This window comes from Electrophorus electricus, chromosome 6, assembly GCF_013358815.1.
Source record: "Electrophorus electricus isolate fEleEle1 chromosome 6, fEleEle1.pri, whole genome shotgun sequence".
Lineage (NCBI taxonomy): Eukaryota > Metazoa > Chordata > Actinopteri > Gymnotiformes > Gymnotidae > Electrophorus > Electrophorus electricus.
The window spans coordinates 5,976,215-6,003,685 of NC_049540.1; the positions used below are offsets into that span (position 1 = coordinate 5,976,215).

Genomic DNA, 27,471 nt, shown 5'->3' on the forward strand with positions numbered 1-27,471 from the left:
GAGCCCTAACAGTCAGACACACCCCACGGTACAAGAAGCAGGACTGGCTTGTAAGCATGGGTGCAGGGGAAAGGAAAGCATTTGTGCGTTGAAGAGGGCACGCCGTCCTCTCGCCTATGGCCCAAATTTCGTTAAATACAACCCCTCTGAAAAGACTCTGTACCCAGTCAACATCTTTTTTTTTTTTTTTTTTTTTTTGGTGAATAATTTATTGCGTAGAGAGTTCCTTTAATACTTTAATATGCTTGATGGCTAGATACCTCTGTAAAGCTGGCTCGCATTTATCAGAAATAGAACAAAAACATTTATGATTGTGCTGGTTTGTGCTGTTAAATTAATCAATTGTGCTTGTACCATTTTTGAGAAACAATAAATATTATTAGACTATTAATATTATTGTTAACGGTATTACCTTATTATAATATCTTATTATAATATCTTTATAATATCTTATTATTAATGGTAAAGGATAATGGCTCATACAAGCAAGAGGACTCTGATATTTTTACTTACTGAACTTTATTTGATTTTAATTTTAGCTAAATGCTCCAAACACAATAAATGCAATAAGACCAAGCTTTAAAAAAACCCTCTTAGATACAACATTTTAATGTGAAATCGATGTTTATACCACTGGTGTTATTCTCCATGTTGTTTTGATAAAACATACTTGTATATGTATTGGTTTAAATGTGCTGTCTGTATGATTTCAATAAAATAACGATAATGGCTCATGGGAGGGTTGTAGAAAACGTCATACTAAATGTCATTACAAGCAAGTATGCGTTTAGATAAACATCAATCACTTATAGAAGTGTGTGTTTTCTGCAAAACCTGCCAACAAAAGTAGAAGAATCACCTAAACGTTACAAATTCGGGCAAACGAGACAAGGACAGGTGTGTTCTGAAACAATGTTGCTCTTTATCATACGGCGTTTTGGACTAAACGGCGCCTGTCCACCCGATCCATACAACATCAGATAGTATGACCTCGTGCAGACCTCGGGTCAGCCGCTCTGCAGGTGAGAGGCACGCGACAGGCGCGCAATAGGCGCGCAGCGCAGGTATTGAAGCGCGCATCCTTTTGCATTTTTACGCGCGTGTAGGGTTTTACCAAACCAAATGCAATCTACACAAAAAAGACGCCAACCATTAAACTTAAACCTACAATTTCATTTGAGCAACTAGGCTCACAAAAAATTATTAAATATTTATGTTTGTATTCTTCTAAATGTACGTGTGCGCCACGACGAGGCGCACCGCCATAGTAAGATGCTAAGCGCAAACGCATCCATCATTGCAAATGTAATCCGCAGCTCACGCACTTGCCTTTCTGAAAAAATGGTACCAGCTGCTTAATGCTGTTACCAAGCAACGAGATCAGTTTAATTAGCGCAAATAGACTAAAGGGGGGAGTTTAAGGAGACGCCAAACACGAGACCCGTCTGAGGTGAAATCCCACAATGTTTTACAATGTTTCAGTGTCACGCGTGTCTTATAAAAGCTTCTTTAAAGCTTCGTCGTTCGTGCAAAGTTCGAAACGGTCAAGATGCAGCGAGAAGTTCGCGAGCAGGACAGCGGCGTGTCGGCGTCTGGCAGGGACTTCCATATGTGGCACGACTACCTGGACCTGCGAGCGAGATTGTCGCAGATACTGGAGCAGAAAAACGTCCCCTATGCGCAAGAACGAGTGTCTGCTGACGACGTGTGGTTGGGACATCCCGGTCCAAACCAGCGCTCATCACCTTCCGACACCCACATCGATAGCTCAGTCAGCAGCTGCTGCGGGAGCAGCCAGTCGCTCAGCCGCGAGGCGTCCCGTCCCGCGAGCCCCCGTGACGTCTGTGGATTTTGCAAACGGAACGGAGAGAGCGCGGAGATCTACACGAGCCACAAGCTGAAGTCAAGAGACGGGAGGATCCTCTGTCCCGTGCTGCGGGACTACGTTTGTCCCTTCTGCAAAGCGACCGGGGACAAGGCGCACACTCGCCAGTACTGCCCGAGACGGAACGGATTACCTACCGGGTGTGACGTGTTCAAGCGCTCGGTAGTTCTTAAGGTCAACCTGGACTCGGGCGGCCACTACTAGAGGGGCACGGCGACTCCCCGCAGACTGTAATTAGTTTCACATTACAAATGTTTCGTTTATGTTTAATGTTTTCTATGTGTATGTTAAGTCTAGTAACTTTTCTTTTAGATGATTAGTGTGTGATGATGATGATGATTATTCTTGTCATCATCATCATCATCATCATCATCATCATCATCATTATTATTATTATTATTGTGCGTCTTTATGATATCTTATGTTCTTAGTTTTCCCTCCATTTCTCCCCTAGTCAGTCATTTCTTTTGCCGTTGTTCTGTTTTGCTGTTGTTAAACAGTGCTTTCGTTTTTCACTGAAAATAGTATTCATAGATCTGCTTCTACGCCGCAGCTACAGTGTTCTATATGAATCTAGATGTTTCTGACCACGTTTAACCGGCAGAGTTACATGTCATGTAGTTATAGGCTGGAACAGCCGAAGTTTACCAAAGGAATGGCACAAGCGTTTTAAGTGCTGCACTCCAAAATTGTTTAATAAAAATAATAAAAATGTTAACAAACAAAGCAATTCAGTGGAAAGATCTCTTTCAAATCACGGTATACCGTCCAGTTGATCTCTAGCGATTTAGCATAAACCAAAAACGCATTAGTTACAGTGGCCGATTGACCTTGCTTATTATAAAAGTGGATGCAACACGGAGGGTCATGCAATTATAAATGACAAGCTACAAGAGTACATTTAACATTTACATTAAGTCTAATTTAACTGAAATATTTTGTATTTTCTTGGGTCGTCTTTTTTAAGCAGTAGGGATTTCTTTTCACCAATAGATGGTGGCAACGGATTGCCAACTGCTGCTGTGTTCGTCTAACAATTTAGGCCTATAATAACAACATTTATATAACGCGGAACATTGTTACATTCTATCTATTACTAATTTAACTAGTCAAAAAAAAGATGTCCACAAGAAGAAATTCAGTCAGCGTAAAACGAAAGTTAAAGAAAGTTAAAGAAGGTAAAATTAAAACTAAAAACGTAAAACGATTGAACTACAACGCCCACAAGTCCTTAAATGCTTCCGCTTCTTCGTGATTGGTGGCGTGTGCGGGAAAAATAAAAGAAGTGACAGTAGTAGAAGTGTCTTGGGTGTGCAGTAACCTCTTTAGAAATTTCGACTTTAACACCTAACCAGTCTTTACAAGTAACGACACTTTATGTTTAGCAGGTTATTTTCAGGTAAAGTCAACTCTTACTGTCACTACTCACTCATATCTGTTGGCTTAGCAAGCTACTTCTCTAGCTAGCTCGTCATGCTTAGGCGACTTGGCTAAAGCTAATTTGCAATACAATACTGGTCGTTGTTTTGATGCTGAAATAAAGTAGGTTCATGTAAATGAATTTATTAGCCAGGTTTCAAGGTAGTTCGCTAGTTAATTCTTTTTGTTAGCTAGCTCACAGCTACTTTCATTACACACACACACACGAAGACGTATCCAGGTGAGTAGGTGCATTGTAGAGTAGTGAAATACCCAAGGTTTTGCAGAGAAACATGACTCTGAAACGTCCTGTTTCTCTGGAAACCTTGCATTTTGAATACCTCTACGTCTTATATATAAGCTGCTGTTGGCTTAAGATGTTTTTCGTTCACATCCAGTGGAATTATTTTTGGATTGTGCTGCATCTTTTGTGCAGGAGGGACCACAATGGCCTCTTGTCTGTCTGCTGTTGCTGAACAGCTTTTGAGAGACATCCATAGGGAGTACTCGGAGAAAGGCCAAAGTAAGTCATGAGAAGTGACAATTTAAATTCCTTACTTTCTACAAGTCTTGCCCAAATACATGAAGCTACCTGTACCAGGTTCACTGTGGTTAAGGGTGGTGTGTTTATTTTTAGAATATGTGCAAGCTTAAAACATGCCCTCCATGTTTCTGAAACAGATGACAATAACGTGCAGTACCCCAAAGTGGCACAGGGTGGGGATACATGGTTCAATCTGGTTGAATGTTACTTTTCCTATAAATCCTACATTTCTGGAATTCCTTACAGTTTTGCCCAGCTCATAAAAAAAGTTTGTATGGAACACTTTAGCCTCTATAGCTTTGAAATGACCTGTTTGTGTGAATTCTGGGTGCTTTAATTTGAAGCCACATGTACCCATAAAAGGGTTCTTCTCTTTATTCCCAATTATGATATTCCACGCTAGCCTTTGAGGGGCTCTGTGGTGCCTCCTCTACTCCCCACTCCTGCAATTTTCAGTACGTGACCTGGAAATGGAAAAGTCCACCATCGTTGAAGAAGTATCAGTTTTTAACGTGTGCTTTGGGGTAACCAACACGAGGATGCACATATGCTTCCTACTTCCTGCTTCATTTTAATGTCATGCTTTTTTTCATGCATGGCTTAAGTTTAATTTCTCCAGCTAATAAGTAAATTAAGAAAATGAAGGAAAAAAAAAAGTTGAACATGTACAAATGAGAGCTGTGGCTTAATGTCGATTACAGTATGCTTCAGTAAAATTTGTAGTAAAATAAAATCAAAACATTTGTCTGTAAAATGTATCTGTTCCATAACTTGACTATACCCAAGTTAGTCAGGAGACCAGGTATGCTTGAGGCTTTGAGATCTTTTGATTTTATTTATAACAGAGTCTCACATACTTTTACTAGAATTTTACTAGAATAGGCTGATCTCAGTTGTGGAGAACATTTGAACTTCGGAACATTTATAAGCAACTGTTCTGGCTGGCTGTTCCAATATTTTTTTTGTCTCTTTTTTTTTTTTTTTAGTACCAGATGACCTACTAATAGCGTAAGTATTAATGTGATCTGTCTGTCTGTGCTTGAGTGCATTTTTCTTTTGTTTTCTTGACCCTGATGTGACTAATTTTACTAATTTATCACTATACACCAAAAAGTCCACTAAAACCTGACGCTTACAACGGTGCTCTAATCTTGTCTGTTTAGATGCAGCCGTGCTGGTTTGGTTTGGGGTCAGGGCTGCAGCTCTTTCCAAGCTACTTATTTTTCCCATCACCCAGGACTTTGTTGTAGATGTCACTATCTGAATAAAACATGACATTTAAAAGTGCCCATTAAGGCATAACAGCAGTCATCGGGAAACCCCGAGGGGAATCATTAATCCATAGTAATTACCGCTACTGGGCATCACCTGCCACTCTAAACCACATTCTCATGTCACTGTAAGGCCACTAGGTACTTTACTGGGGATGCGATTGTGGTCAGTGAGTGCTATCTTCTCCCATCATGTCTCCAGTGTGACAGCTTCACCCCAAAAGCTGATGGTTGGTGAGGGCTTTACCGATCATGTGACTGTGGATGGATGAAAGGGATTGGAGGAGTTTATTTTTAAGCAGCGGTTTTCCACCAGTCATGGCTGATTTGTTAACCACCAGAATGAAAAATGTGAAAGCAGTTCTGAGGTGGCATCTGGTTTCATTATGAGAAGCTTCAGCTTTCACTAGCCCCCTCTTTCCCATCCAGGTTGAGGTTTGTGTTTGGCTCCTGTGTTCTGCATGCCTTGGATCTTGTGGACCGACGCGCCGTAACGTGTGTGTCCTCCCCAAGTGGCCGAGTGGCCTTCCAGGTACGTCGGGAATTACAAAATCCTCCAGAATGCCAAGAAATTCCACCAAAATTTCTACATATACCAATAGTGTCCCCTTTGTAATACATAGTTTTCATGACTAAACATTTCTTGCAAAATCTTCAGACCTTTCATTTTCTTGTAATATGTTGCGGTTTCTTCCATCGTCAGTGATTGGGTGACTCACAGAACTTTGTTTGACCTAGGCTCATTTGTAGTGCTTATTCAAACCCTGACTCTCGTATAGCGATCCTCATATACTATGTCTACCTGCGAGAGGCTGTGGTTTTCGCATCCACAGGGCGAGTGCCAGGCTCCACCCTGACTCTAGCGCCACACGGTGCAGGGTGGGTAGGCACCAGTGGCTCACTACTCCTGCGGCCTGGCTGTGACTGTAGTTGGGCCTCAGTGGGGTACGTAAACTCTCCCTCCACTCTCAGGACCTTTTTTTTTTTTCCCTTTCCTCCCACTTTCTTTGTTGTAGTGGACACTCAGTGGCCAGTGTGACACGTTTCCGCTAAACGCCCACTGTGCTGAGAGACCATGGACAATAAACGCTAACGGATGGACTATTATAAGAAAAGCCATGACTCAGAAACGGTCTTTCCTCTGTTTCGTCTACCACAATTCAGGTTCCCGCCTTTTGTTTTTGTTGGCTTGGCCAACACAATGTACCTCATTCAACAGATATTTTGAGGTTCTTCCAGGAATCTTTTACTGATGTTAAGACCTTGAAAAAGAAGATTGGGTGTTTGGGTTTTGACAATTTACTCCTTCCTTTAGATGATGTTTTAACTGTGTGTGAAAACTGGCTGTTCAATGTGAGGAACATGTTCAACTGCCAAGACAAACAGCAATAATACGTGGTATTCTGCTCATTCCAATTGTCTTACTTCCTGCCATACTACCTAGCTGCTAGCTTTAGCATATTGCTGATTCCTAAAACATGTGGCGTGTGCAGAAATGTGAACGTTGGAGGTGTATTTTCTGTTCTTTAGGCAAGTCACAGTTCATATTCAGCAACATGAGATCAGGTTTGAGAAAGGTTGTTGGAATTGGAGGGATGAATGTCCTGAGGTGTTTTCTCTCCTGCAGTAGAAGAGCTCTGGGGGAATCTCAGTGTAGTCACATAGCATGAGGTTATCTGTGATTCAGGGATCCAAGCTTACACAAACTGCCCACAGCTCAAGCTGAATGTCTGTCTTTTTGGACTTTAAACACCATAGAAATTTCTCTCAGTGCCAACACCAAGTGGTTGTGTTGGAACAAAATTGGAGTCTGAGGCCTTGAAGCAAATGTCTGGCTGGTTTTTAATTTAAGGAGTTCTCCTTGGGCAGTTGGATACACTTAGTTAAATATTAGCCTTAAGCCTTCAATTAGTCTTTAATTGAGCAAACCGTAACGTAAAGAGATGACATTTAGTTTTGAAGAAGGAGGGTAAGGGTAGAAACGACTTCTTGATAATAGGATTGAACACCTAATGTGGTTTCACACAATACAATAATCATTGAAAGATTCCCCGTGACAGTCACATTCATTCATGGCTGGTATGAGAGAGAACGAAGTGTCTTTCTGAAACTGTTGCTTTTGTAGCAGTGGGTTTTAAAACAACTTCCAAATAAAGTGTATTGTTTATGATGTGGAGAAATTATTTGCATACTGTAGGGCATTATTGTAACTAAGTGCTCAGTACTCATGCAGCAGATGTACTTATGAATGTCCCTTTACTGTATTATGTGTCAGCATTGTGATAATAGCTAGCATATGACATTTTTTTGCTTTTTTGCACAAAAATCCAGTTAATCACCCCCTAAAAAATCGAGTTATTGAAATTGAGATAAGAACTTTGGAAATCAAATAAACCTCTCCAGGTACTACTGAGCATTCTATATAAAACACTGTGATGTACTGTAGTGTACCTTAAATCACCGCACCAGTTGAGAGTGTCAAACTGCAGGGAGGAAGGTCCCGTTCTGATTCATTTCTGACCCGTACCAGTTCCTTTGGTGAAGACCATTTTTAAACTCAACACGGTCACTTTCCATATAGTTCATAGAGGAGATGGTCTGCATTATTTTAAAAATTGACACATAATTCTAATAATAGCTTAGATTTTTTGCTTTTGATAGTGTTTCTTAGGAATATTTAAAGGAAGCAAATGACACAAGGAATTTTCCTAAAATCTGATGTTAATGATGACATTAAATTTTGCATTTGAACACTGGTTTGGATCAGAATATAAGCATACAATGATATGTTAAAAACAAGACAGCTGGATGGTCCGGATTTCACCAGACTGCCATCCCCTGCTAAGACATTCTTCACTCAAGAGCAGTGTCTGACATCTTAGACACTTGAAAATTTCTGAAGGGTTGCGTAGAATATAAATATGATCTCCCGTGTCTTACAGCTGAAAGTGTCTTGATTCTTAGAGGCCTGCTATTTCGAAGGCTGATCTGTGCCATATTGGTCTAATTACAGTAGATACGTAAAGCACAAGTGAAGTACATTAGTGCAGTGTCCTAGAATTCATGGTCGTGTTAAAATTTGACTAATCTTTTGTTACATGGCTAATGAATGTCTGTTGGCTTTATAATGGCAGCTCTTGTCTGCATGTCCAGATTGGAAAAAATAAAAACTATTTAAAATGAGAGAACTTCATTTATGAACAGCTGTTTATCAGCATACCAACATTAATACTGATTCTATAACTATTAATGTACATTTCTTTTTTCATGCAGCATTCCTCAATAAAGAAGCGTGTATAAAGTATATTTAAGCATACTACTTCCCCCCCAGTGTTTTATAAGATTCTGTAAATACATAAAAATACATTATAATGCATGTACAACACAAAACACGGCGTATCAAGGCAATGTACTCTAAATTATGTCAACAGCTTTAAACATGAGGTATTCCATTATCAGCAGGTTCAGCAGAACATCAGTAAATCTCTTTCCAACTCACTTGTACAACACTGAATATCTGTTTTTTTCACAGGTTTCATTTTTTTATTTGAAAAATTAAATATTTAAATGTCATTTACTAAGGGTCGTTTTATTATAAAAACCCGAATATATGAAACACTTGGTTTTAAACAAGTGTACTTATTTTGTAGAGAGAGCTGTGTATATGGTGCCATGAGTATGCTGTCCACACTGTGCAAAACAATGCTCTCCAGTCCTCTACGTGCATGATGTTCTTGTTTTGGAGGAGAGTGTTTGTAATGATGGCGCTTCTCTTCACGCAGACCCAGTTCTTCTTCCTCATGTCTCTGGTTGTGAGGGGGATAGATTTTCATTAATATCTTATTTCGCTTGTCATCCTGTATGAGGATCAGTGGGCCTAATAACAACTTGCCCTTGGGCCACTCTCCAGCTGTTCCCAGATCAGAATTCCCTTTGCATTGACCTCTACCTGTATCTTTTATTTCACACTGCACTTAAAATGAAAAGGGAAGTTGGTCTGTGTTATTTGTCTGAATGTTGATTGTGGTGGCAGTTAGAGAGTCGTGCAGCTGGATCATATGAAGTTATCTTGTAGTGAATGATTTACTTTGTGAGTCTGAAATGTATTATACAGAACCAATACAGCTGATGTTAAAATGTTTTGGCAGTGTGCTTCTTCTATCTGGAATAAGGATGAATATATTTTATGGTAATGAGCAACTACCTGCGCTTCTGTTGGCTCTGTTTTATTCTTAAACCAAGCTCTTTGTTAGACTGGAAAGATCTGAGAAATGATGTGAGCATGTGAAATTTTTTTTTAATCTGCAGAAACTGGTTTTATATGAGTAATGGAAGATTTTATGCGCAAATTTCTGAGAGTGTCCATCATTTGTGTGTGTTAGCCTACACTATGAAATGGTGTATATAACTGACTAATATATAGCAGACCAACCATAGACTGCGTATAAAATGAAACAGTTAGACATAAGGTTGCACAACTTATAATTTTACCCATTATCGAAATGTTGTTTTTTGCAATAGTATGTGCTGTGAACCTTACTGGTCTGGTGTTCCAGATGAGTGTATTGTCAGATTCGATGAGTCACATGTATGATCGAACAGACAAAAAATAATGCAGGCTGACCTTGAAGGGTTTGAAATAAACAATATTAGTTTCAGTGTAATTACCTATTTTTTATATTTCTGTGCATTTTGTATAGCCTTAGACAATATTTTGAAGATACTAGCTAGATATATACTGTACTCTCCCAGTTCAATATGAGACTTAATATGTAATGTAGACGTCAGCTGAATGTCAGACCAATTATCCTCACGGTCTTCACTCTTTCCCCATATTCCTGAAGAATTTCCAGCCCAGGAGCCTGCCAGCTACATCAAATTGCTCCGGCGGAGGAAAGTAGCCGTGGAGCTTTCGAGGGAGATCGGAATTAGAAGCTCAGCAGAATGATCTAATTTAGTTGCGGACGTGAGAACATGCAGGTGGTGAGCAGGCCACAGGCTATCGCTCATTTTGGCTAATGCTTTAAAGGTCTTCCACGGTATGTGGCGCTCCCATGGGTGAGACACACTTACTAGCAGTGGCGCATCATTTAGGTCTGTTACTGCAGCCCTCCTGTGACACTAATGAATTAGCTGGCCTTTGGCTGCTAGGAGATAATGCCTGGTGTTTGTCACACTGGCTGTTTTGGGGTCTTGGACTGATCTTTTGTCTGGCCTAATGAGGTGGGATGTTTCACTGACAGGCACTAGAGGCAGGGCTCGGGGGCAGATTTTGCAGAAAGATAAGAATTCAGTATGTTAGAAAGCTTTTATTAATTTTTTATTTTTTTTAGTTAAAACTAATAGGGGAGCCTGACTGGTGTTGACAGCCAAATCAGTCATCCCAGTATTGCAAACAGTGTAATTGCTAATAGATAATCGTTCTGTTGTGCCGTTAGCCTGCTGGCTGGACTGACATCACTCTGTGCATCGTAAGTGGGTAGGGAGCTGGAGAGTAGCAGGAACTGTCACTAGCATTGTTTGTGCTCACTGAGCTGTTACTTGCTAATTATGTGATGATAATTGTGCTAATTTTGTTTAATTAACAAATTTACTGTTTAATTAAGTCACTTCCATGACATCTCAAGAATCTCAGCTGGATTGAAATTTGTTTAAATGTCTGAAGTTGAAATGTCTAAACAAGTTGAAATTTGCTTAGTCTCTAAACAAGTGGATTCATCCAATTCAGAATAAAATGATATGAAAAATGTTGGAAAACTGCATATTTCATCGTTTTACTTTACTGATCTAAATTTGAAGTGAAGAACAGTAAGGTTTATATTGGCAAGACTTTAGCAGTTTCATTCTCTCCTCCTGTATATATGTCTGTCTCTCTCTCTCTCATTTTTTATATATATATATATATATATATATATATATATATATAAAATATAAAATGATGGATTGTTTATAAGTGTTGGTCTTTCGCTGTTTAGCTGTTTTCGCTGTAGAGTCCACCCCCCCCCCCCCCCTTTAGTCGTGCTCATGCGGATAAGCTGCAGATCTAGTGCACAGGAAGTGGAAATGCTAAATGGAATCTCCAGTATTTACTTAAAAAATTAAAAAAAAAAAAATCTTTTCCACATTACAGCTTCAAAATGGCAGTAAAACAGATGATGCACATGGTTTCACTAGACGATGCTCAGCTTCCTCCATCACACATAAAATGTCCCATCTGTCCCATTATTTATTGATTTGTTTTTTGGATGAAGACCATCAGACTGACCTGGCTCACAGCCTGGTTGTCGCCCTGCACCTCGGGTCCTGCAGCTTCCCACAAACTCGCGGTCAGCTCCGGCACTCCCACCGGGGTCATCGGAACCGATTTGCGCCATCTGATGATGGATTGCGGTCCTCACCGACATCGCAGTTTTTCTACCAGTACCAGTTTTTTATTTTTGAAGGGTCTCAGAAATATGGCCACTGTTGTGCTCTATGGTAACACTACAGTCAAGCTCCCCTCCACCCCTCAGACTTTGTCACGGTGAAACTGGCTCATGTGGCCACGGTGGAATCCCTGCTGTGCTTCCTGGGTTGGGGGATCGAGATGTCACATGGGTGAGCTAGAGACCAGCAAGCCTCTGGGGTAAATGAGAGCCTCTGTAGTGAATAAGGGAAGGAACTGGTGTATGGTGGTTAGGAAGAGATTTGCTAACGTGAAAAGCAATTGGCTTTAAGGACAGGAAATGATACAGTATTAAGCCACAGCCAATGTAATGTAAACAAAATAGGCATCAATTAGCAAGAGTCAATAGAAGAGACTTACTGTTTCAGAGGAAGATGTCGAGAAAGTGATCCCATCAGCTGGAGTCTGTGATCATTATCTAGTTAGTGTTTCAGTGCACATGTTTTATGTCACGGCAGCAGCTGGAGTGAGGCATATAAAAGAGGAGAGAAGGGTTTTAGTGCTAAAATATGCTTGTCAGTTGCATATTACTGATTAATTAAATGGAACCAGGAACAGTTTGTGGGACCAAGGCTGCGCGAAATTTAAAAAAAAAAAAAAAAATTCCTGATGACTCAAAATATAGCATGTGTAAGGGGTAGATTCTAAATCGGGCTAGGGTGGTTTCAGATTCCCATCATGCAATAAGGGACAATGTCATGAATTATTGTGTCAGTGCAGATGTGATGATGAGAAGGAGGATGTTTCGGTACCAAACTATGAGCAGAAATCTGACTCACTCTACAGCCTCGGGGGTGGGGGTTTGTGTGTGTACATCTAGTGATAGATTGGTGATAGATTACCAAGACATAAGAGATCGAGAGAGACACTGTTTAAATCTTTATAATATCTCTCATCAGATCATGTTTTCCAGTTCAGTACATTATGCAGTTTTGCTTGAAAGGTTTGTGAACCCTTTAGAAGTTTGTATCTTTCTGCATAAATTTGACCTAAAAGTTCATCAGGTTGTCACAAATATTAAAAGTAGATGAGAGAACAAAATCAAATAAATCAGACACAAATTTGACTGTCATTTTATTTATTGAGGAAATTGATCCAGTATTACACATGTGAGCGGCAAAAGTATGTGAACTGGTAATTGTTGATTAGTCCTGCACATCGACTTGGGGGAATTTTAACCCATTCCTTCATACAAAAGAGCTTCAACTCCGTTATGTTGGTGGATTTCCTCTCATGAACTGTTTGCTTCAGGTCCTCCCACGATATTTCTATTGGATTTATCTCAGGACTTTCACTTGGCCATTCCAAAACCTTAACTTTATTCTTCTTTAACCATTCTTTGGTAGAACGACTTGTTTGCTTATGGTGGTTGTCTTGCTGCAAGTCCCACACTCCCTTGAGTTTCGGCTCACAGACAGATGGCCTGAAATTTTCCTGTAATTTAGAATTTGCTGGTAGAATTCAGAATTCATTGTTCCATCAACGATGGTAAGCCGTCCTGTCCCAGATGCAGCAAAATGGGTGAAAACCATGATGCTTCCACTACTGTGTTTCACAGAAGGGATGGGGTTCTTATGCTGGAATGCGGGGTTTCCCTTTCTCCAAACATAACACCTCTCATTTAAACCAAAAAAATCTATTTTGGTCTCATCCGTTCACAAAACATCGTTCCAATAGCCTCCTGGCTTGTCCATGTGATCTTTAGCAAAGTGCAGGTGGGCAGCAGTGTTTCTGGAGATCAGCAGCTTTCTTTTTGCAGCCCTGCCATGCACACCACTGTTGTTCAGTGTTCTCCTGATGGTGTACTTATGAACATTAACCTCAGCCAGTGTGAGAAGACTTTAGTTGTGTATCTTGGATTCCTTTGTGACCTTGCAGAGTACTACATGCCTTGCTCTTGGCGTGATCCTCGTTGGTGGAATTTCCTCCATTTGTACAAAATATGTCTGACTGTGGATCGATGGAGTCAAAACTTTTTAGAGATGGTTTTGTAACCTTTTCCAGCCTGATGAGCATCCTGAGGTCCTCAGAAATCTCCTTGTGTTGTGAGGATCAGACTTTGCTAGATCCCTGTTCTTCAAATAAAACGTGGTGCCCATTCACACATGATTACCATCTGACTGATAACACCTGACTCAATTTTTTTCTTCAAATCATCTGCTAATTCTAAAGGTTCACATACTTTTGCCACTCATAGATATGTACTATTGGATACTTTTTCCTCAGTAAATAAGTGACAAAGGCTAATATTGTTGTCTCATCTGTTTGATTTGGTTCTATTTATCTACTTTTAGATCACATTTATGCAGAAAATATACAAACCTCTAAAGGGTTCACAGACTTTCAAGCACCACTGTATCACAACTTTGTATTAAAACTGTAAATCAGATCTGAGAATAACCTAGTAGCAATGGTCACTGTGCAAACAGGCGCAGACGCCAAAAGGATGATGATGATGATGATGATGATGATGATGATGAGAAATGTTTATAGAGTGAATAAATCCTGGCTTTGGAAAAACAAAAGCGAAGAATGGCATTGCCTGTGTCTGCGGAGGTTGTGAGGAGAGCAGATATGGGATGTAGGAGTTTGTTCATGGTAAGGAGACGTGTGATTGGTTCAGCTCTAGCTTCATATAGGGTTGTTGAAAGTTGGGCTGCCCTTGTGGCATTGAGAGCATCCCTGTAGTGATCAGTAAAAAGACAGGAACTGTACTGCAAGTCATGTTTCCTTGTAGAAACTCTTGAGATGTCGACCACAGGTTTTCAGTTTCCCAAGTTCAGGGATGCACCATGGAGAAGAACAGGTGGATAGAACTAGCGTGGATTTCTGTGGGGGGGGGGATTCATTTTCGGGCATTAGAGAGAACCCTGTAGTAGTTTTCAACAAGTCATCTGTGATTAGTAGGAATCCAGAGAAAAACAGGAACAAGGACATTAGAAAATGAGATGGAACTGAAAGATCTGAGGTTATTCTGTTTTGTGGGGATGGAAATATTAAGAGGAAAATTCTAGCTGGTAGTCGGAAATGCCTAAATCTAGTCAAGTACAATGTCTAGTAAATTTTGTTGTCGGTGAGTGAAGAGCAGGGTGGATAATGTGTGGTAGATGAGGCCAGAAGGAAGCTCCAACATGTCATGCCGGCTCTCCTCCAAAGTCCATCTAGCTGGTGCAGCTTCAATAAACTTGTCTGTGGAAAATGTCATTCAGCTGTTGACTAGTGACAGCAGTCGTGTGACGGTGCACACGAGCCAATGACACCACGTTAACTCTCCTCCCCTCAACCCCGAGCATTTTTAGGTGAAGTTCTACTATGAATAGCACTATAGTCCTCTAAATATAGAGGGGTAGAATAGCACTGCCAGTGTATTTTCATGGTGGTTTCGTGTCCAGTCATGAAACTGCCTCCAGGGGACACCCACCAGTCTCATAACCCTGCTCATCCACCATGACGCCGTACTGCCGCTCACCTCCTCTGGCTCCTCTCTTCTAATTACTTCATTTCAGGTGATTTACGGGATGAGTGTCATTTTTCTGACAGTGACTTTTTTTTCTCTTTTTTTTTGCAGGGCAGAATAGGAGATAATTTAAGGTGGCTAGCGAGTTCGTCTGTGCTTTGGGAGAATAATGGACTATGTGGTGGGGTCAGAGCAGGATTTATTATGCTGATGCCGTCTGATTAATGCAGCCAGGTAACGCGCTCGTGAGTCATACTCCGCGCCAGATCTCCTGGACGTGATCGAGGAGATTAATTTTTGATGTTACCTTGCAAACGGAAATGCATTCGGCTCATTGGAATTTTTAATTGTATTCTTTTTGGTGCGTTTACAACTTAACAAAATTCTGTTGGCAACATATGAGATGACGAGGCCGAAAACCTAAGTGAGAAATCACTATAGGTGAGAAAGTGAGAGAGAGCACTATAAGTGTGTTCGCTGCAATACACTGTGATAACATTGCTTCTGCAAATGTGTGCAGCATCGCAGATTCCATTCCATTCTTTACGCTGCCCGAACGCTACATACGTGGCTTGCTTCGTGGCCTTCCTACCGAGGTGTCCGTTAACGGCTCACCTTTAGGACGTACTGGGGGTGATTTCCTGAAAGCACACACGAGGGTCACATGCCTCACGACACCTGTGTCCCCTACCCGTGGTGAGGCGGTGGGGGCAGAGCCCGTGTGTTGGAGGAGACCTGTCTGGCGGTGAATGACGGAGGACGAGGACCGGTCAGTCACGCTGCACGGCCTTGTGGTGCAGCATGCCTGATCGGTGGCTGCAGTGCATGCTGGGAGCCAGAGCACACACAATGCGATACTTTTCTAATTGATCCTCTCTTCCTTCTCTCTCACCTCACAGGTCTTGGGTGGATCTGGCCATCTGTATACATGCTATACATCCTGTCATTTCTGCCCCTGTCCTGCTTTCGCTTTCTCCGTGCTCAGAAGAAATGAAAGTCTGGTGGTGAGTTCAGCTCTCTCTCTCTCTCTCTCGTTTTTTGTCCTTTCTTCTTTGCAATCTAACCTTTCTGTTTCTTACATACCATGCACAGATGTGTTCAAAGGCAGTGAGCAGACCTTGAGACCTTCCCGGGGGGGGTGGGGGGTGTGAGTATACCTTTGCTCGTCTCCCCGCCGTCCCAGGACGGCCAGTGCCGTCACGGTCCCATGACACGGAGTTGAGTTCGCCCCAATGACACTGGGTTGCTCTTCTGTTGTTTCTGCTCCCCCCTGTGGAGGCGCTGTTTGATCGTGTGGGCCGGCTTCAAGGGGAGCCTTCGGCGTGTTTCACCACGGAATAACATTTCAGTCATCCTTCCTCGTGCGCCTTCAGAGACAGCGGCTAAAATTAGGCGGCCTGTGGGAGAAAGAGCCCAGCGGGCAGAGGCCCTCGGAGCAGCCCTGCGACCTTCTACCCTCCCCTGAGATCCCCTGGTAGAATCGCACTGCCAGCATCCACCACATGAGTGAACGCCGGAATCCGTCTTTTAGATCTCGCCTCAGTGTGAGCTGCAGGACGGAGGCCGTTATGCTGAATCCCTGATTCAGTGAGAGTGCTGGCAGACATTTTGGATGCGATTTAAACTTCCTCTTCTCCTCTGTGAGCCTCCCAAAGAGAAAACAAACATGGTTTAAAAACAGAAAAGCTGGGCCTGACATTCTCATCAGGAGAGAGAGAGAGAGAGAGAGAGAGAGAGAGAGAGAGAGAGAGATCGAGAGAGAGAGAGAGAGACAGAGAGAGAGAGATGAGGAGAGAGAGAGAGAGAGAGAGAGAGAGAGAGATGCATGTGTGGGAAGCGGGCTGCTGTGATCTTAGCAGCTGTAATAGACACATACACACATGTGCGCACACACAGAAGCGGCAGCTGCAGGACAGCTGAGGGGAAGGGACACTAGCCCCTCAAGACAGGGCCTGTTGTGTACAGGCCCTACACTGGGGGGGGGGGGGGGGGGTTATTGTGGTGGTATAAAACCTGAGTGAACACATCAAAAAAACAAGTCACGTGCTTGTCTGTCGTTCTCCGGTCATAGCCACACCACCTCCGTGTTCTCATCTCTCTGCCTGCCATATTCCTGTGTTACTCATTCTCTCGTGCCCTTTACGCTGACTTCAGCTCGATGTTTGTCTGAGCCTCATCTGACATAATGATGCTCTCTGTCTTTTCCCTCTTGGTCTCAGGAGTGTTTGGACCTCAAAAACACACTGTGGCAGTGCCATTTTGACCACTTCAGTAGTCATAAACTCGAAAGGGACAACTGGTTCACGTAGAAAACATAAGAAAAGATAGCTTGTGGTAACACTGCAATCTAATTTGACCTGGTTTTCACGCATACATATAAACCAATGATTGAAAACACACACACACACACACACACACACACACACACACACACACACACACACACATACATATACACACAACTTAGCTGAGACTTTGACAGCCAAGACAACAACTGAGAGCTTCACTTTCACTTTTAAGTCCTGATTTCTCTACTGTTGGGAACACCGCTGCAGGGTTGTGTGCTTTGGCTGGTATTAACTCCAGCCTGGCAGTATGTTGTTCCCTGCTGTGCTCCCTCCTGACTGCCTTAACTAATGGATGTGTCTCTCTCTGATCCCCCATCTCCCCCCACCCCAGTGTAAGCACATCTTGGCGGCCTACGTCTGCCAGGCGATGGGGGTGTGCCGTCAAGAGCAGGTCTCAGATCAGCAAATGACCCTCATCCTGTCAGGATAGGCCGTGCCGGATCTATAGGGCACTGTCCTGGGACGAGCCAAGTGGAACCAAGGATGACCTAAACCCCAGTAGGTGCCCTGTTTTGGGGCATGAACACAGGGATAAGAAGAGTGGCTTTTCCTTATCACCCATTTTCACTGGGTGTTCACTGGGTGTTGAGTCTTTCATTGGTGCTTTTCTCTTTACATGGTAGAGAATTGAGTAATAATATCCTCTGTTACTACACCCGTGACTGTAGCCTTTAGGGTGAAACTGAGCTTATCCTCACCTGAAAGTTTGCTGGTCACTGGGAGCAAAGGTTCCAAAGCAATCAGCAAGTGAGATCTCTGGATGTGTGGAGAGATTTGACTGGACCCAGCTTCCCAGAAACCACAATCTTCATATGAACTGTGTAAAGAGACTTAAAAAAAAAAGAAAAAAAAAAAAAAAAGATTGTGACCTAGATTCTCAACCACATTGTTTTTATTAAAAGTGTAACTCTTCACCCCACCCCTCAGTTCTCACACGACCATTTAATCAGCTGCCAGAGAATATAAATCTGTTGCTTGAGGATGACTACCGCCATGTTCCTTCCTTATATTTAAAGGGTCAGCGCCCTGAACAACAAACCCGACTCTCTGCTGTCATAGCTAGCTAAAATGGCAGTGTTTTTAGCCTTTCAACATGGGTTTCCTGTCCTTTTATGTTGCAGAGCTTTTCGTCAGACAGTATTGGGTGTAAGCCTTGCATGTAGGACATTTACTGAAAGCATGTTAGGGTAATTTCCCTTTTGCATGCCTCATGACACATGTGTTCTTTTCCTGTTGTATTGATTGTTTGCCAGTTGCTGTCTGTAGCTTGTCATTCGCCACATTCATGCTTGTGGTTGTTTTGTGTGCGGCCTGCCAGCACGGCAAACTCCACCTTTCGCACCGACGTGCCTTTTTTAATCTGGAGTTTAGCACGTACTGACACATTGATGCGCTACGCTAAACATGCGCAGTAAACAAAGATAAACATACAAAACACTGACATATATTAAGATTTATGAGAATATAATACTAATTCTTTTCTGGTTTTGAAGGTGGAGAGGGGCTATTTTTTATATAAAGAGCTTTATTAACAAAATTGTCACCAGACATACAGATTCACGTTAAATAACAGTACTGCTTTTCCCCCCTTATACATCTGACAATTGTGGTAACACGAACACTTAAAAGCACTGAACATCAATTGTGAACCACAGTGTATGCTGATTAGTGACAAATACTGTAGCACATTTAAAAAATACACTTATGAAAAAAGTTGTTTTTTCTCCTGTCTTTCTTTCCTCAAAGGCAGGATTGTTAGAACTAGAGCAGATCTTGTCTGAGTACTGAGTAGTTATACTTTACTTAAAATAGCTGGAAGGCCTTTTTTTTTGCCTATAGACTGCTTTCACTGAGCTACAAAAGTACACAATTGATTTCTAATGGAATACAATGACGCCACCACTACAGTGCAGTACAGATTGGTCTCCATGGGAATGTCCTGTACATTTGGCACACTCCCGCAGTTTAGCCCTTAAAAGCAGTAATGAAACTTACATACTTGCATTTCTTTAAGACCAGCAGAGGCCACTGAGTTCTGCTGTTTGGACCTCGACCTGTGCATCTCGCCCACTGTCTCTCAAAGCAACGCCACATTTCACTTGATAAGGAACGTTTCCTTGCTTCTGACAGAATGGGTGCGTGGCATCGCCCTGGAGCACACGCCCGTTCAGTTGTTCAGAGGAAAAAACCCACGTGGCAGATGACATCTGACTCCTCGCAGCGTGGCTGGTGCTTCAGATCTGCCTTAATGAAGACTGATGCTTTCTCTCACGCTAATGGATGGAAGTGGAGTGAGATAATTGCACACTTTTAATAATAAAAGACTTTCATACATCAAATATGCAAAGCAAATATCTAACTTGCATCAACCATAACACTTGGGTCTTTCAATATTCAGCACCATCAATGAACTTGTTCACTTTGAAATTATGCTCCTAAATTGCTCCTGAGTCCTGTAATCATATCTTTTAATAGAATTGGCATTGTCACATGGTACGCAGTATCTATGAATTTGGATCAACTGGGGTAGAAGGGAACTAATATTCACAGTATATGCAGAATAAAGTGGGAACAATGCAGCCAGCTCCTAGTTTGGATCAGAGGTGACACTTTAAATTTGCTCAGGGCTCTCTGCTCCACTCTTAGCTTAGATGCTTTCATTGGTGAGCATTCAATGACCAACTGGGTCCTTGGGGACTAGACCCATAGAAGAGACACCACCAAGTCAAGCAGCTGTGCTGCTGGGACCACTGGCTGTGTGGGGTGGAGATTCATACATTTGGAGATTGCACTTGCTTTTGCTGAGAGGTGGGCTTGTGGCTTGCAAAACCAATTCTAGGGTCTAACAGAATGATCTGCAGTACAACTTGGTTATAGCCTAAACTCTGGTGTATCAGAACAGTTTGTCTAGAGTTCTGGTTGATTCCAGAAGTAGAAGAACTGCTTGATATACTCACTCTGACTTAAAAGTTTACACAGTGCTCTTTTTTCATGTAGAGCATAGCCTGACTTGGTTTCTCTGATCTTCAGTTCATTCCCTCGACATGCTTTATGTGGGCCGCCTTGTGATTTTGTTTGGTAAATTTTTTTATTTTATTTTATCTCTTTAACTTGAGCTTTCTAAACTTTCTCAGTTGTGAAGATTTCATTAAGAAGGTCTTAAATTTAAGTGTGGCACTTCAAAAGACGCAGGTCACGTTTTTGTGTGTCCCCTTACACCATGGTAATGAGTGGGTGTTCCTGTGAGTGGTGCATGTGACGTTTTGTTTCCTTCGCTGCACTCCTTCCGTGCGCTGTCAACACGACCCGAGCGCTTGGGCCCCGTCTTCTGCTCACATGCTAGCTTCCTCTGGGACGCTCTACGGGTGCTTCTGTCTCTGCTTCTGCTCTTTGTTTACCCCCAACATTTGCTGGTGGTAAAATGCCTCTGCTGAGAGACAGGAGTCTTGATTTGTTAATCAAGTATCGAGGTGTTTTCTGACTGGCTTTCTTAATACGTCAGTCCATTAAGGCTTAGAATAAAGTGTATAGTTTATTCCGGCTTGTTCGCTGTTTTTCAGGTTGAAGAGGAATTCCTGTATCTCTTTTGGCATTGTAGTGATTACAAGAAGATTGGCCCCCTGCACTAGTTCAACAATTAAAGTTCTAGAGAGCGACCTGCTTTCGAAGGTCTGGCTAAGATTTTTTTTTCGTCCTCATAAATAGATTAGTGGTCCACTTTCAGGGCATTTTCCTAAAATACCCCATCATTCTCGCAGGCATTACAGAGGTCTGTAAACATTGTTCCACACATTTTGAAATGACACTGATTAAGCATAAGGTTAAATTAAGTTAGACTAAAGGGCCCCCTTGGCTATAACAAAGGGTCTATGGTCATGGTGACATGGTCTCTGTTTCGACTGCTCCCATTGGAGCTCAGGTACAGCTCGTCCCGGCGGCAGAAGAAGTGGCGGGCAAGGATCTTCCGAAAGGTGTGCCTGAACTCGCGGATGCGGTAGGCGTAGATGATGGGGTTGACCGCCGAGTTGGCGTGCGAGAGGATGATGGCCACATACATGGCGTACTCTGACTTGACGAGGTGCGTGAAGAGTGTGAGGCAGTTGATCACGTGCACCGGCAGCCAGCAGAGGCCAAACAGGCCCACAATGATGGACAGGGACTTGGCGGCACGCACCTCGCGCTGCAGTAGCCCCTGGTGGTGGCTTTCGCCGCCGCCGCCGGCTCCACCCACCGTGCTGCGCAGTTCGATCTGGCGCAGCTGCCTCCGCGCCACCGTGAAGATCTTGGCGTAGATGCCCAGCATGATGAGCAGAGGCGGCAGCACACAGCCGAAGAAGTTGAAGTAGACCATGTAGCTCATGTCCACCACACTCTCGAACTGGCAGTCCAGGCAGCAGCTGCGCAGGAAGCCCCGCCCCAAGTCCGGGCCTGGTGCCGTCCCGGCCCCGCCCACGGCCCCGCCCTCCGCCCTGCTGCTGCGGCGGCTGCTATTTGGGGCGGAAGTGCTTTCGTTGCTGTGCACGCTGCAGGCGCTGGCTTTTTTGTTCCAGCCTGCAAATGGGATGAGGCCAATGATGAAGGATAGAATCCATAGGATGGTGATGATCTCACGCGCCCTCTTCCCTGTGACCAGCTCCTTATACCTGAACAGAGTGGGGAGAGAGGGGTCAGTCTGTGGGAGCAGAAGACAGGGGCTTCAGAACAAAGTTACACTTGCTCTGTTCTAAAGCTAGAGAATAAAACAAAGTTCCCAAACACGGCTATAGATGCAAGCGCTGACTGCTTTGTCCCCGCAGTGGTGATATATTTTGGTCAATGACTTGTACTACAGTATGATAAAATATATCATATCATACTGCAGTATGATTGTGTGTATGTCTGTGTCTGTCATACTGCAGTATTGGGACAATTGTATCAAATACAAATGGGAAGTCACAGCACTGATGCAATCAGACAATCTGAGCCAGCTCACGTGGTAAAATGAACCTTATGACCACATCCTTTTCTTGCCATCTCAGTCATTTCTGACCAGTTGTAAATGTTATTCTATTTATGTGCTATTCTTGTAAATATGATAATCTATAATTAGGAAGATGAGCCAAACCGGTTTCTCTGTTGCGGTTACTGTAAATGTGGGGGGGTACGGCCCAGAGCAGTGTGTCTGGGTGCTAGACAGGGGGAGGTGCACTCGTCAGTGCAGGGCATTAATCACGGCCCTGCATGGCTGTAGACTCCTGCTCTCACGCTGATGGAGTCGAGTGAGTAATCCACTGGGGGCATTATTCATCATGTCCTCCCAAGGCTTGTCACGATGTTTCTCTTCCCCATGGACAGAGATGATCCATGCTGCCATCAATAACAGGGCCCTGGACCACCGTATTGAAGCGTGGAGGGAGAGTGCACGGCTACAGTCATGGGTGGAGAGGCACCCAGGTCTGGAACTTTGCTTCTGTGGCAGGCTGAAGGGGCTTTGATTATTTCTTTTGCCAGCCAATGATAAAATCACAGGTGTATAACTAACTCTAATTAGAGTTACATGGGCTGGAAATTTTCCATGGAAAGTCAGACTTGGAGATTTGGGGACTTTTGAAAACACCCCCACCTGGTGATTATTTAAATGAATTGCAGTCTTCTTGCACAGACACCTGTAGTTTACGTTAATCTATTTCATGTTCTGGTACAGAAGCTCCAAATTACATTTGTTTACAAGCTTGCTAGCTACTTAGCCTAACCGAACACATTTAGTAAGTGAGTTAATCACGTTTGGTCATTTCGTTTGTATGTGTCATGTGTTTTAAAAAGGTTTTTCAAATGATTTACACTGTTTTCAAACCATTGCCTACAAATGCTTCACGTGCTGTTGAAGTCTTCTGTGATGTAGAGCCTGTTTGCTTTTAGCTGTTGGTCATTTCTGCGATGCCTACTCATACAGCCTACCAGCCCAGTCAGTTCACATATATTTGACTGAGTTACAAGTTCTGCCCTATGAGTAAACAGATTAAACTGCACAAGTTAGGAAAGGTGCAATGTCTGTTTTTCTGTATTTTTATATTGAGAGAAACATGACATGTATAAAGAAAAAAATGCTGTTAATTGCCCTAATGTCGGTAATTGTCATAATAGCTGAATGTGCATTCCTACTACCGTCACTAGTGTGATATGTTTATGTATTTTTTTTTTTTTTGCGGAATCTTTTTTTTTAATCTTTTTCATTTTCATGCGTCCTTTCTCAGATTCTCCCAACTTTGCCCTCCGACTATGTTCTCTTCACCCTCAAACTCACTGTGGGTGTGGGAGTGCGTTCATCTGGTTTATATTTCACTGTTTAGCTCAGGATGGACCCCTTTTAACAAACGCCTCTTTGGCCTCCTCTGTCACCCTCCTCGGTCGCCGAGGACACGGGCGCAGAGGTCAGAGTTCACCCGTGCTGGCGACAGAGGCTTCTCCTGCTCCCCTCGGAGCCCTCGTCTCTCTTCTCTCCCTCTCTGCTTCCTCTATGCTCAGCGTAGGTGGAAGGAAGGTGCAGTGTTCATCATGATCGTGCATGGCCATGATCCCCCGCCACGCTGATCGTTCAACAAGCATGACAATACAGGGGCCATACAGCTAAAGGATTGTGCCATGAAGCAACAGCTGAAATTGACGGTCAGCTGTCTGCCAAATCAATGAAGAATATTAATTTTAAATTGTTTTACTTGCACATCATGTGTTTGTCTTATCCATTCTGCTGCGGTTTAAAGGGGTATCTCTCCGTCAGTAAAGATTTACTCTGTCCTGCGTGTACCGTTACTGTATGCCTCTATAAGCAGCCTACATTCAGTATGGAAATAATACAGCAAACATTTACCCGTCTGGGCTGTACATGTGCACAGTTGTATGTTAAATATAATTCAAAGCTATTGTTGTAAAGGGAAAAAAAAGGATTGGTCAATGCATTAGTCACAATCTCCGCAGAAGATGCTCTCTCTCAGTCCAAGATCAGGTTTAATCAGTGCCCAGAGATATGACTCCTAAGCCTTATGGGTACAAAACATTTTCTTTCCGACTCCTCAGCCTCTGCCGTTTTTGTGGTAAACGAGCTGTGTAGGTGTGTTGGTGAAAGGGAGAGAGGAAGAGATCCTTGGAACAAGACTTTCTTTGCATCTTTGCATCTCTGACAAAAAAGCGACTGAAAACATCAGCCCTGCCCCTCACCCACACACAGCTAGCTTGTATTTATAGCTGATAATGGAGGCATATTTGGGATGCAAGTCCACACTACAGAGTACACGACGCCAGCCCTCTGCCAGGCAGTTCTTTGAGTCTGTTCAGACACCGCAAGATGCTACACACTAGCCAGAGCTCCGGCTTTGTGTTCAAACGAGTGAGGGGGGCAAAGCTGTGTGGAGACTGCTGTTAAATGAAACACACAAGGGAGTGCAGTGGGAGGAAACGCGCGTTTGCTTCCGGCTGGTCCCGGCTCACTGACTCCCACTGTACCCAAAGTCTGATAAGTTTTATATGTAACTAAGTGAACGAAACCAGAAGAAGAACCAAAACAACAAGCTGACAAACCAAGCAACAAATAAAGGCAAAATGCACATCTTGGGGTGGGGGGGGTGGGGGGTTTGGGCGCCAGGGGAGTGGCTCAATCTCCTGGCGGGGTCCTGTGTGGGCCGTCTGTTTCTCAAGTATGCAAACAGCTGTGGAAACACTCATCTGAGAAGAAATCACAGTTCTACAAGCCCCGTGTGAGCACGCACCAGTCTCCCAAGTCTCTTTCGCACTTTCACTAGGTGTACAGTTACCCATCTTTCCACGGTTGTGTATTTCACCACATCGTGAGTCTCACATTATGTGAGACTTCTGTCCCAGAATGTCCTCTTTATGGTCCTAAGAAGCTGTAATGTGCTGCTGTGATGCACTGATGCAGAGGGTCATTTTACTTTGGTTTCAGCGTTTTGTATTTATTATTATATGTTTATATTTACTTATTTTCTGCTCAATAATATATAGTCCTCAGACAAAACAGCTGTAAGTTATTCTGAGCCTGAGGGTTATGTGAATTAGCTCATTGGTAAATCAACAGAACTGGATGCTAACAGCCTGACTTTTATTGGTCTGGTTCTAGCCATTGAAAAATCTCATGGACTAATCAGTGGTAATTCCTTATACACATGTAACTTATTTTACGTCACAACGTATGTCCCTGCACTGTTTTATCGTAGTAGTCAAATCGCTATTATGCGTCTTCAGTTATACATTTAACTGTAGGCATGAGACGAACTCAGTCCAACTCAGATGCTGTTATGGAATAAGATAGTAGCAGAATTACCTCGCCTGATTATAGAATTTGCGAGTTGTCCTGTCACTGCACACGGACGCCACACAAAAACATTTAAGGAGGCCCTGTCTGACTGCATTAAACAGGCTTGTGTGTAGCGTGAATGTAGTTTCAGCCACTGGCTTCAGTGTGCGTAACGCTGTCCCTGCTTAGTGCTCATCACGGCACTGCAGAAAGGGTCCTCCAAGAACCCGAGGAACTTCAAACCAACTTCACGCAGACCAACAGGCAAAGGATAACCTATTGATTACGCCCACCATTCAGCACGTTTTTCTTGTCTGTAGCAACACTATAGGACTACCATAAAAATGGGTTAAATAGGAACTTTAGAATATAACTTGAAGAAGCATGTTCTCTGTCTTGCCCATCCATCACCGTCGGCCAAGACTACAACGTTAGAGTGGATAAAGCTTCGAGCAGCTTATCGCACCAAATCTTCGCCTTCCACTGACTAAGACTACACTCACATGGTGTATTGATTACGCCAGACATGCTGAGTCCGGGTATGTCCCCGTGTCGATCATTCGCACGGTCTCCGCGATGTGGTGATGTTGCGACTGAACATGGAAGTCCGTGACTCACCTCAGAGGAATTTTGACAGCCAGATACCTGTCGATGGCAACCGCCAGAAGACTGAATATCGAACTTTGAGTTAGTACCAGAACAAAACACGCCAGAAAAAGGCATCCGTAAAAGTCCGAGGGTAAACCGAGACTTATAGTGATGGCAAAGGGGATGGCGAGGCAACCAACTAAAATATCTGCCACCGCCAACGACACCAAAAAATAGTTCGTCGCGTTCTTAAGAGTGGAGTTGATCGCTACAGCCCAGCACACCAGTACATTGCCGACAATTGACAGAACAGCAATTATTAATTCAATTGCGATGTAGAAGGCATTCATTTCAGCAAACTAGGACAAGACACCACCGCTCGCCGAAAACTAGCCTACGATGTCATGGGAAGGTCCGGTTCTTGCACGTCCAGCGATAAATAACACCGCCTTTTGGAATAATAATCCGCTGCAATCCCAAGTGTGTAATTTGCGAAAACGGCCATCTGCAATTAAAACAGAAATAATAAAAATTAGAGTTAAACCATGAACCTCCTACAAAAGTACCGTCATGCCGCCTTAACTGAAACCAAGGTTTTGGAGATTCCAAAACGAGTAGTGTCAAGTTCAGGTCTATTTGCTCAGCTCTTCCTGCTACATGGGTGTAAGATATCCGTTTTGCCAAACTGACACAAAAGTACACAAAGTTACCGCATTTAGGTAAACAAAAAAGGCACGCAGGGAAAGAGATGAGCGGCCCTGAGTTGTATTACATGCTGAAGTCCCGCTTACCCTGAGTGCTCAGCTCGCTGGCGCTCCGTGCTCGTGCGCTACATGGTCCAGCGGCGGCGCGAGCGCGACACATGGCTCCGCGAGCGCTTCGACGGGAAAAGTCCGTGACGGCTCCTAACCACGCCCAGCCGCGCGAGCCCATCGCACGCGACGATGCGTTGCGACAGCTCGAGGGGCGAAGAAGGTGAAGCGTCCCAGCACGACACCGCTGCCCTGCCGTTCACGTTTAGACCGACGGCAAGCGGAGAAACGAGAACGCTTTGCGCGGGGTCACGTACTTATCCGAGAACCACGTGAAGCAGGCGGACTGGCACAGCGAGAGTCGCGCTGCAACGCTCGGGGTTTACTGGGAACTTCTCCTTCCTCGTGGTATAAAAGGAACCTTCCATTCTGCACGCACACGTTTAACAGCAATGGCAAGACTCGTGCCCGGGAC

General features: G+C 43.3%; 3 protein-coding genes and 1 long non-coding RNA gene across 10 annotated transcripts; 2 read left to right on the forward strand and 2 right to left on the reverse strand.

Annotated features, from left to right (window-relative positions):
• The first annotated feature begins 1,549 nt into the window (after nucleotides 1-1,549).
• nanos2 (nanos homolog 2) lies at nucleotides 1,550-2,471 on the forward strand. Its single transcript, XM_027004244.2, has one exon. The coding sequence runs from the start codon at nucleotides 1,550-1,552 to the stop codon at nucleotides 2,087-2,089; it is 540 nt and encodes a 179-aa protein (XP_026860045.2). The 3' UTR covers nucleotides 2,090-2,471.
• A 691-nt stretch (nucleotides 2,472-3,162) lies between these two features.
• On the forward strand, nucleotides 3,163-20,217 carry zswim7 (zinc finger, SWIM-type containing 7). Of its 4 annotated transcripts, none has more exons than XM_035526896.1 (6): nucleotides 3,163-3,284; nucleotides 3,741-3,827; nucleotides 4,835-4,856; nucleotides 5,549-5,651; nucleotides 15,921-16,025; nucleotides 19,500-20,217. In XM_035526896.1, the coding sequence occupies exons 1-6, from the start codon at nucleotides 3,263-3,265 to the stop codon at nucleotides 19,578-19,580; spliced, it is 420 nt and encodes a 139-aa protein (XP_035382789.1). In that variant the 5' UTR covers nucleotides 3,163-3,262; the 3' UTR covers nucleotides 19,581-20,217. The 4 variants fall into 4 exon arrangements, with proteins under 4 accessions (XP_035382789.1, XP_026860106.1, XP_035382791.1 ...); XM_027004305.2 differs by having other exon boundaries at nucleotides 17,701-20,191; XM_035526898.1 differs by lacking the exon at nucleotides 19,500-20,217 and adding an exon at nucleotides 16,114-16,230.
• LOC113573791 lies at nucleotides 8,866-16,250 on the reverse strand. 2 transcript variants are annotated; one of them, XR_004776147.1, is made up of 4 exons: nucleotides 16,179-16,250; nucleotides 11,925-12,025; nucleotides 11,385-11,758; nucleotides 8,866-8,925 (listed from the first exon to the last, which is right to left on the reverse strand). It is a non-coding gene; the product is annotated as an uncharacterized LOC113573791 (long non-coding RNA). The 2 variants fall into 2 exon arrangements; XR_004776146.1 differs by lacking the exon at nucleotides 8,866-8,925 and adding an exon at nucleotides 9,045-9,743.
• Nucleotides 18,152-27,454, reverse strand: adora2b (adenosine A2b receptor). 3 transcript variants are annotated; one of them, XR_003410236.2, is made up of 4 exons: nucleotides 27,036-27,454; nucleotides 26,275-26,749; nucleotides 20,587-22,012; nucleotides 18,152-19,642 (listed from the first exon to the last, which is right to left on the reverse strand). XR_003410236.2 is itself a non-coding variant. In XM_027004303.2 (3 exons), exons 2-3 carry the CDS (start codon nucleotides 26,592-26,594, stop codon nucleotides 21,223-21,225), a joined length of 1,110 nt encoding a protein of 369 aa, XP_026860104.2. In that variant the 5' UTR covers nucleotides 26,595-26,749; nucleotides 27,036-27,454; the 3' UTR covers nucleotides 18,152-21,222. The 3 variants fall into 3 exon arrangements, 1 of the variants encoding a protein (XP_026860104.2); XR_003410235.2 differs by having other exon boundaries at nucleotides 20,327-22,012; XM_027004303.2 differs by having other exon boundaries at nucleotides 18,152-22,012.
• Between the last annotated feature and the right edge of the window lie 17 nt (nucleotides 27,455-27,471).